This window comes from Drosophila bipectinata, chromosome 3L (assembly GCF_030179905.1).
Source record: "Drosophila bipectinata strain 14024-0381.07 chromosome 3L, DbipHiC1v2, whole genome shotgun sequence".
Taxonomy (NCBI): Eukaryota; Metazoa; Arthropoda; class Insecta; order Diptera; family Drosophilidae; genus Drosophila; species Drosophila bipectinata.
In genome coordinates this window covers 19,235,229-19,244,556 of record NC_091738.1, presented here as the reverse complement: position 1 = coordinate 19,244,556, position 9,328 = coordinate 19,235,229, and the positions used below count along the sequence as shown (strand labels likewise).

Here is a 9,328-nt window from a genome sequence, read left to right as displayed (position 1 = left end):
AACAACAGTCTATTGATATTTAAATGGCCAAAATCTTTATTTTTGGAAGGAAAACAATTAACAAGCATTTGAAAACAGAAAATATAGAAAGCATACTTTCCTATTAAAATGCAGCTCTTTTAAAGCTTTTTTTATATAGGTTTAATTAATAATTTTTTTAAATTATATTAATTTCTAAGAATAAATAATTTATATAAAGTTGCTTGAAATTATTTAAGATATGAATCCCATGGATTTTATTTCTTTTAAATCTTAATTAAGCTTAAGCTTAGTTTAGTTTCAAAACTCCTGCTTGTGCTTTGGAAAATAACATAAGTTATTGCCTTTGAATTAAAAAGTAAAGAAAAGAAAAACAATTAAGTATTGCACCATTTATTTTTAACACAATTTAAATCTTTTTTGCGGTGATTATTTACAACATAATTTAAACAACTTTATTGGTGAATATGGGAACACTTCATATATTTGCTTTCTGTATCCTTATGGAACATTAGTTCTTAGCCAGCAACGATTTCATTGTGCCACTCGCGTCCAATAATGGCCACTACATCTCGCTTCAGTTTGGGCCCGATCAATGGATTCATTTGGGCCATGTAGCAGCACAACCAAAACAGCCAGCAGCAGGCAGCAGTTAGCATCAGGACACAACGTATCAGGTTCTGGTGAGGTCCTTTGGGAGTCATCATAGGCATTCCAATGCCAACCGCACCCCAAACTGCAGTGAAAAACAGCACAGGAAAGAAAGCTGCACCCATTTTATAGAATTCAAACGAATCAGTTACAGCTCTTTTCGTAATTTAAAGTGTTTTCAAAATTTTTCGTTTTATTTTTCTAACGTTTCGATAAATCAATAAAGTTTAAGTGGGACCAGACTTGGTCTCTGTATCTGTGTATTAGGACAACTTAAGTACGTTTCATATAAATCGCGCTGGCCACACCGCGCACTGGTCGCCTCTTATAAGCTAAATTTATTTACTATCTTTTCCAAAGTTTTACTTAATATATTACGCACATAAGCAACATGTCTATGCGACCTGACGACCATCGAAGGAAATGGGACAAGAACGAGTACGAGAAGCTGGCAGCCGAGCGCCTGCTCAACCAGGTGGCTCCCAAGGAAGAAGGTTCGCAAGAAGATGTTGCCCATTTTACCAAGCTATAATTCTATAACCACCTTTAGAGCCTGTTCAGAGGGAGAACCTGAAGAGACGAGACTATAAAGTGGATCTGGATAGTAAGCTCGGCAAGAGCGTGGTTATAAACAAGAACACACCCACGTCACAGTCTGGAGGATACTATTGCAATGTGTGCGATTGTGTGGTTAAGGACTCCATCAACTTCCTCGACCACATCAATGGCAAGAAGCACCAGCGGAACCTGGGCATGTCCATGAAGGTGGAGCGCAGTACCGTGGACCAAGTAAAAGAGCGCTTCCAGCAAAACAAGAAGAAGATGGAGGAGAAGCAGAAAGACTACGAGCTCGAGCGGAGATTGCGCGAGGCGAAGGAGGAGGAGGACCGATACAAGGAGCACCGCAAGGAAAAGCGGAAAGAGCGGAAGCGCAAGGCTGAGGACAACGACGAGTTTGCCTCTGGCGGTCTGCCTGATGACATGGCCGCCATCATGGGCTTCTCCGGCTTTGGCGGATCCAAAAAAAACTCGTAGATCCTAAGTGTTGAGCTGCTCCTTAGTTTTAAAAGCGTAACCAATTTAGAAACTAACCACCTACAGATAAATTGTTTATATGATGGCCAATAGGGACAATTATTTTACAAAAGGCTGCCGAGATACAAGAAAACAAAACACCTTTCAAGTATACTATATTCATAAAAAAGTATACCTGAGATTTATTTGGTCAATTCCTTTCTTTTATATTGTAATGTTTTTTATCAAGGAATAAAGTCGAATACCGTTAAAGTATCATATTCATCTGTTTTAATTAAAAAAAAAAATTAAAATCCAAAACACAATCCTTTTAAGAGATCTATTAGGTTAGCTTGTGACATTTATTTCATATATAAGACAATTTACACCAGTTGTTTCAGCGTCCCGGCTGTTCCCAGTTAGAATAATTTAATAAGCAGTCAGAATGAAAAAAATGACTAAAAACCATTTCACTAATATCTAAACATTGGGTCACACCATCAGCAACCTCCGGGGTGGGCTTAGGTGAACACGAATCCGTGCTCGGTGGGAATGTCCCACGGCATGGTGAAGAACTCGCCAGGCAGCTGGGTGCAGTGTGTAGAGTTGTAGTCGCGTAAATGCTTGCGCAACTAAAAACAAAATAAGTAAGTTACATTTTTGTAAGTTAGGTGATTTAAGAAATCTTACCAAGAATACGGCCATGATGTTGCGCACTTCTTCTGAGTATTCGGCTCCAATCTGCATGGGGAACGATTTGCCTTCATCGGAGGCATAAGTAATCAGGCGTGACATGCAAAGCTTTTCGTCGACAACTGTGATATTGTAAGGCTCCAATGGTTTTGACAATATGGACTTGGCCTTGCTCAGCTGAGATGACCCGAAAATGTTAGGGTACCGATGTTGCAACACAGCCAACACCAAAAAGTTTCCACGGTTGGTCTCAATGTGGTTTTCTCTGAGAAACAAAAATGTATCGAATTTCAAGAACCCACAATTGAATGAACTTACTCGGCAATAATCTCATCATCAGTACGACGGATAAACGATATTGGTCCATTGAATTCTGTTGCCAACTCAGCATTGTTGAGATTGCAGTAGTTGCGAATCGCCACCTTTACAATCCCGGCCAGGGCAGCAGGCATACGAGGAATGGCCAAGTAGAGAACGTCGTCGAATGTGGCATCCAGCACCACGCCTTTCACATCGGGATAAACGGAAGCAGCATACAATGTACTAAAGCCTCCAATGCTCCAGCCGTACAAGATTATATCTTCCACTGAGAAACCCAGATTGTTAATGGCAAACTGGACAACAGCATCGATAGCGTTCTTGTCCTGATGCGGAAAGGGGGTGCCAGTGCTGCCGGCAAAACCAGGATGATTCCATCCCAGAACTGAATACTTCAAAGCCACCGGAGTGCCCATGATGCCCACTTCGTAAAAGCCAGCGTTTCCCTCCGAGCAAATGACCAGAGTCTTGCCATTGCCCACGTTGTCGTTGCGGTTGTCAATAAACAGCGCATCAATGTCGTTCGAATCGATCGTCTTAATTTTGTAGCGGATGCCATTGTCATCTTCAATGAGCTTGGCGCGTCCCGAGATCAGCATTGGTCCTGTATTAGAACAAGAAAGAATTCCCGAGTTAGATAATTGAACACAAACGTCAGATTCATTTAGAAAAACCGGTTTTTGTATTGCTTACTCATGAATTTCTGCAGCAGCTTCACCGAGCCCGGATAGATCAAGGAGAGCCCGAAGGTGTTGATGGCCAAATAGGCAATCACTTCACAGGGCAAAGTGGACAACTTGATTGGCTCCTTCCGGCTGGCTGTAACTACAGGCTTCTTGGTGTCCCTGGAAAAGATATCTTAGAGTGGTAACAAGTGGCTTTGAGTAGGTGACTTACCCAGTGAGAGCCTTCACATCAAAATCGACTGGCCATGCCTTGAACTCAATGTCGAAGCGGCGCAGCTCGCTGTTGGCATCCCCAGCGGTTTTGGCCTGTCTGGCATTCACCAGAGCCTTCATCATGTTGGAGTATGAGCGCGACTGCTTGCGTCCCAGGCCGCGCATAAATAGGGAAATGATAACGATGAGGCCCACGCTAGTGGTAATCTTGGCCAGCGCCGGCATGGAATCGGCCACTAGGTAGCCGCGTCTGTAGAGGAATGTTGCAATCAGCGGCGATGTGTAATAGCCCACCGACCACATCACCGAGAGCTGAAAGGGAGAAAGTCCGAATTTTATAGCTCCATATGCTCCAGACTACATTTTCCGACTTTACTCACCGTGGACAAAATCTGTTCACCGAATCTTTCAGCGGCCCCCGCATCGTATATTTTGCGCTGCGGTTCCGGCACTCCTTTGTACTCCATATAGAGGTTTGGTCCAAAAACATAGTTCAGGAAACTCATCTTGCCGCTTGGTGTGTATTTTTGCTTCCGAATATATATATATATATTTTTTTTTTGTTGTAACTGATGAAAGTGGGCTCAGGGTGTCGCAACTGCAATCCAGCAGATGTTACGTTCGTCCGCCAGGGCTGGCAACTTAACGGTAAGTTTGAAGCGGTAAACAGTAGAAAAAATTACCTAAAAACGAAATCGTAAAGATTCAATGTTTAATTTCGTGCGACTCCTTTGAAATCAAGTAGAAAAGTGACAACAAAATATTGGATAGGTTATGCTCAAGAGAATTTGAAAGTTTTGAAGGGTAAACTTGTTCAATAAACCTGGGTAAATATTTATTACTTACATTCTTGAATAAATATATGTAATATTAAAATTAAATACCAAACTAAAAACTTACTAGTTTATTTTTAATAGTTAGTTGCATTCCTTAATTTGCATTACTCGCAACCCTAAAAAATTTCGCTATTTCCCATCCCTGGTAGAGCACAGATTTCTGTTATCAAAGTATTCGCCAGCCCTGGCATCCACCCCCACCGAATAATTCTCTGGTAATTGATTAGCCGGCTGAAAATGGAAAAGTTTAACAAAGCGCAGGCTAAAAATTTGGCAGCAGCCCAAAAACTAGTAGAAACCTATGCATCCAGCTCCGAAGATGAAGGCGAATTGGACGAGAAGCAAATTTTGGGTAAGATTCATGTTTCCAACAATGACGTGTCATGTACCAGAAGCTAACAACTTTTTATCTTATTTAGACCAACTTTACAAGCACTACAAACCGTCGGACGGAAGCTCAAAAGATGCCGCTCGAACCGCCACGTTCCTGGAAAACACTCTTCATTCTGGTGCAGCCACCTGCCTCATTTGCATCGGCAGCATCCGCCGGGTGGAGGCGATTTGGTCGTGCGAGAGCTGCTACTGCTTCTTCCACCTGAACTGTATTCAGCGCTGGGCCAATGACAGCATGATGCAAATGAAGGTGAAAGCCGCCGAGCAGCAAAATGGCCAGGGACACTACAATCACCTGGGCGAGTTTGTTCCTCCAAAGCGCCAGAAGTCGCTGCACTGGTGCTGTCCTCAGTGTAGAAGGGATTACCTGCCGGCGGACAAGCCCACGCAATACAACTGCTTCTGTGGCAAAGAAGCCAACCCTCAGGCTCAGCCTTTTTTGGTGCCCCACTCCTGCGGCGAAATATGCGGAAAGCTGTTGCAACCAAAGTGTGGTCATGACTGCAAGTTGTTGTGTCATCCCGGTCCATGTCCGCCATGTGCCCAGCAAGCAAATGTGTCCTGCCTTTGTGGCAAGTCCACTCCACGTTCGATGAGGTGTATTGACAAGCAGTGGAAATGCCAACAGCCGGTAAGAAGATTTGTTGTTTTAGTGGCCTACTCCTCTCATGCAATCCACTTTCAGTGCAAGCAACTACTGGCTTGTGGCAAGCACAAGTGCACCCAGGAATGCCATCGTCCAGGACAGTGCCCTCCATGCAACAGCAAAAGCCTGCAGCCATGCGAATGTCAGCGAGAGTCCAAGATGGTGAACTGTTCCGATCGCAAGTGGAAGTGCCAGAATGTAAGTTGAATCCGTAGAGCCACTGGACACAATTATCTAAAGGAGTTCATTTCAGGTGTGTGGCACACCCTTTGCGTGTGGACTGCACATTTGTGAGAAGGTTTGCCACGCTGGACCCTGCAGTGGTGGGGAGTGTCCATTCCAAGTGAGGAGTTGTCCATGTGGAAAAAATGTGAGACTGAGGTTAAGGCCTTCCATAAAACATATAATTACATCGTTTTTTGTTTAGACTCAAGTGGGACCATGTAGTGAGGCAGAGGAAACTTGCGGAGACACCTGCCAGAAGCTCCTATCTTGTGGTCAGCACACGTGCACCCAAAGATGTCATCGTGGGCCCTGCATCTCAGTAAGTCCTGCGTCTATAGATTTAAAAATTGCAAGAATTTTAAAACTATTACCATTTGTTAGTGCCCTGTGAGAACCAAAAAGAAATGTCGCTGTGGGTTGCATGAAAAGGAGCTACCCTGCTCCAAGGAGTTCACGTGCGAGACAAAATGCAAGCAAATGCGGGATTGTGGAAAGCATGCTTGCAACAGGAAGGTACTAGTAAGGGATACCATTAAAGGATATATTTTCTAACCGGTTTTGATTATTTTATAGTGCTGCGGCGACCAGTGTCCACCATGTGAAAAGATTTGTGGCAAGCAGCTGAGCTGCAACAAGCACAAATGCCAATCCGTGTGCCACAACGGACCGTGCTACCCCTGCAAACTGGAATCCCAGATTAATTGTCGATGTGGGAAAACCAAACGGAGTGTTCCTTGCGGAAGAGAACGAAGTGCACGGATTGTGTGCCTGGAACTCTGTCGGTGGGTTTTCGAGTCCTGTTTTTTGAAGGAAAACAGAGATTTAATGACTCCTTTCAGTATATCTGCAAAATGCCATCACGCCATCAAGCACCGCTGCCACAAGGGCGAGTGTCCGCCGTGCGGTCAAGTGTGCGGCCTTCCTAATGACACCAGTGGATGCGGACACATTTGTAAATCCCGATGCCATGAAGCCATTCGAGTTAACAAGCCCTCAGAAGCAAGACCTCAAGCTAAAAAGGTAAGCTTTTCGCTGCTCAATAGATGAAAGTATAAACATTTTCTTTGGCTTAGTACGAATATAAATCACTGCCCCATCCGCGCTGCGAAGAAGGCGTCATTGTGACCTGCATCGGTGGTCATGAGGTGGCCACCTGGCCGTGCTGGAACTCTAGACCAACTTCTTGTCAACGAAAGTGTGCGCGCCAACTCAAATGCGGAAACCACAAATGTTCCTTAGTCTGTCATTCCGTGGCCAATCCGAAGGATATGCAACAGCAGGTGGGCTGCGCTCCATGCGAAGAGGGATGCACAGTTCCCCGACCGGCAGGATGCACTCACTCCTGTCCCAAGGGCTGCCACCCGCCACCTTGCATGCCCTGCAACTTTGTCATGAAAAATAAATGCCACTGCGGACTCAATCAGTTGGTGTACAAGTGCAGCGAGTACTATGACGAGAATGGCACAGTTCAGGAGATTATCGATCGGAGGGAGAAGTTACGCAGCTGTGGCAATCGCTGTTTAAAGAATGTAAGCTACTCGATTATTCAAAATCTGAAAGCAGTCACGTTTAGGTATCAGACATTACTTTCTTCAAGATTGAATCATCGTTTTAGGACGTGATATTTTTATAGTTTTAAGTTGTTCATAAAATTCTTCTTGCAGTACCCTTGCACCCATCGCTGTACGGCCATCTGTCATTCGGGAAAGTGTCCCAACCCGGAGCTATGCCGGAAAAAAGTGCGCATTTTCTGTAATTGTAAGAGGCTGAAACTGGAGATCGCTTGCGACAAACACCGAGCTGGGCAAACATCCCTGGTATGCGACTCCAACTGCAAGGCAGAGATATCGCGCGCCCAGGCGGCGGAGCAGCAGGATCTTGAAGAGAAGAAACGGCGCGAAGAAGAGCGCAATCGCTTGGAATTGGAGAAGTTTGAGGCCAAGTTCGGCAAACGGAAGCACAAGGAACGCAAAACTGTGGATATGGGACCGCCCAAATCGGATATAAACTGGCAGAAGATTTCGATTTATGCTGTGTCGCTGCTAACAGTTCTGGGAGCCATAGCCGTGGCCTTTTACGCTGACAGCTAATTGAATTAATTGAAAGACATCAATTGATTCAAAGAGAGTTTGTAATATCAATTTAAAACGATAAGAATAAAATTAAAACAATGACTGATAAGAATTTCCAGCAACCGCAGTGCTTGTCTATGTTGAGCTCTTCTAATCTCCCGGTAGTCTATTAGTCCGCCTTGGGCTTCTGATTTTTGTAGAAGCAGGCGGCGGCAAAAACGGAAGCGCTCAGGAAAGTGGATATCAGGAAGTTGGATAGTAACATCCAGTCGTGGCTCTGGAAAAATACTGTGTAGATGCGGGCTGGAAGAAAAAGAATGGGATTAGTTAACACCTCAGAAGAGGAATCTATTGCTAGGATCATACTCATGTTGGTGAATGCTGATAGCGCCCACGTAGTCCTGCTGACGGAGCTAGCATCCTTGGTCCTCAAAATGGCCAACAGTTGGAGGACCTTGCTGGTGGCTCCAATGGGCGTACAGAATGGCTGACAGAGAGGGCAAATATTAAACACAATCTCTTGCATATATTTCAATTGGCGAGCGAGGGTATTAATAGCTGCTCAAATATTATACAACAGTCACCAGTGACCTTGAGCCGAAAGGCTGCCCAGTTATAAGATGCCCCTATAGACTTAGACCTAACAAACTAAGGCAAAGCAAACCCGCTTGTTCCGCCCAGTCGCATAAACATAATTACTTAATTAAACTTTGAAAACAGGTTCGTTTTGTTGTGAAGTCTCCGTTATCTTCTAATCATCGGAAATGTGCGATTGCAGTTAATATTACTCACCACCAGGAACGTTAGGATGATAATGGGGAATAGCCGAAGGTAGACCAGAGTGACCACTATGGAGTACAACACGGCAATCACTTGGGTCTTCTTGCCCAGCAAGTCCTGGTACTTGAAGGCGTAAAAAATCAGTGCGTACTCCTGCAACAGCAAGACAGGATACTCCATGTAGGACAGGAAGTCATAGCCACTGGTGTAGTTGTAGGATAGCATCACCGTATAGCTGAACAGCTCCAGGCATAGTCCCAGCACGCTGATGCCTTTGGAGCGAGATAGGTCAGTTATGAGTGGGAGGATGAAACAGAAATTTGCGTGGGCGGCTCACCTTTCGAGGACTGGTTCTCCCGTATCGTGTTTATCTGCGGCACTTTGATTACCAGGCAGGAGGACACTGTTATTAGGCTGAGGAGGTCCGCTATCACAAGGACTATGCCTCGTTCCAGGTATTCCGAGACCACTTCCCCGAGAGCCATGACTGCCGTCCAAATTCGAATTGCTTTCAGTGTTGTCGGAGTGAGCGCCCCCCTCCCCCAAATAACTGTGGCATTGCGTTGGCGCTAAAAATATACTGCCACTAGAAAATACTGAACCGAAAAGTAGAAGGTATTTTTCTTTTTTTTTAATTATGACATTTTAGTTCAAATCAGCAGGGATTTAGAGCAGGTGGGTGGTCACAGAACAACAGATCGTGCCTTATACGGCTTTTTTCCACCAATTCTGTTCTTTATTTTCCTTCCCGGTAAATTACCCGCCCAGCCCCTAAGACGCTGCAACATTAGCTGATGGCTCCTAAAATGCTGCAACTTTTTT

The 9,328-nt window shown here is 44.6% G+C and overlaps 5 protein-coding genes across 5 annotated transcripts; 2 read left to right on the top strand and 3 right to left on the bottom strand.

Annotated features, from left to right (window-relative positions):
* Positions 1–356: 356 nt before the first annotated feature.
* On the bottom strand, positions 357–859 carry VhaM9.7-a (Vacuolar H[+] ATPase M9.7 subunit a). Its single transcript, XM_017252001.3, has one exon. It carries the CDS (start codon positions 753–755, stop codon positions 498–500), a length of 258 nt encoding a protein of 85 aa, XP_017107490.1. The 5' UTR covers positions 756–859; the 3' UTR covers positions 357–497.
* A 45-nt stretch (positions 860–904) lies between these two features.
* LOC108132566 (zinc finger matrin-type protein 2) lies at positions 905–1,925 on the top strand. Its single transcript, XM_017252000.3, has 2 exons — positions 905–1,124; positions 1,181–1,925. Exons 1-2 carry the CDS (start codon positions 1,022–1,024, stop codon positions 1,663–1,665), a joined length of 588 nt encoding a protein of 195 aa, XP_017107489.1. The 5' UTR covers positions 905–1,021; the 3' UTR covers positions 1,666–1,925.
* Positions 1,926–1,987: 62 nt separating this feature from the next.
* Positions 1,988–4,293, bottom strand: LOC108132560 (phosphatidylserine lipase ABHD16A). Its single transcript, XM_017251993.3, has 6 exons — positions 3,935–4,293; positions 3,553–3,866; positions 3,349–3,500; positions 2,656–3,259; positions 2,335–2,602; positions 1,988–2,276 (listed from the first exon to the last, which is right to left on the bottom strand). The coding sequence occupies exons 1-6, from the start codon at positions 4,058–4,060 to the stop codon at positions 2,166–2,168; spliced, it is 1,575 nt and encodes a 524-aa protein (XP_017107482.2). The 5' UTR covers positions 4,061–4,293; the 3' UTR covers positions 1,988–2,165.
* Positions 4,294–4,539: 246 nt separating this feature from the next.
* On the top strand, positions 4,540–7,838 carry LOC108132779 (NF-X1-type zinc finger protein NFXL1). The gene is made up of 10 exons (XM_017252336.3): positions 4,540–4,742; positions 4,810–5,414; positions 5,469–5,627; positions 5,683–5,799; positions 5,857–5,973; positions 6,036–6,167; positions 6,228–6,436; positions 6,494–6,674; positions 6,728–7,183; positions 7,319–7,838. The coding sequence occupies exons 1-10, from the start codon at positions 4,628–4,630 to the stop codon at positions 7,742–7,744; spliced, it is 2,517 nt and encodes an 838-aa protein (XP_017107825.2). The 5' UTR covers positions 4,540–4,627; the 3' UTR covers positions 7,745–7,838.
* On the bottom strand, positions 7,768–9,087 carry LOC108132780 (solute carrier family 66 member 3). The gene is made up of 4 exons (XM_017252337.3): positions 8,844–9,087; positions 8,519–8,778; positions 8,093–8,213; positions 7,768–8,029 (listed from the first exon to the last, which is right to left on the bottom strand). Exons 1-4 carry the CDS (start codon positions 8,989–8,991, stop codon positions 7,896–7,898), a joined length of 663 nt encoding a protein of 220 aa, XP_017107826.2. The 5' UTR covers positions 8,992–9,087; the 3' UTR covers positions 7,768–7,895.
* Between the last annotated feature and the right edge of the window lie 241 nt (positions 9,088–9,328).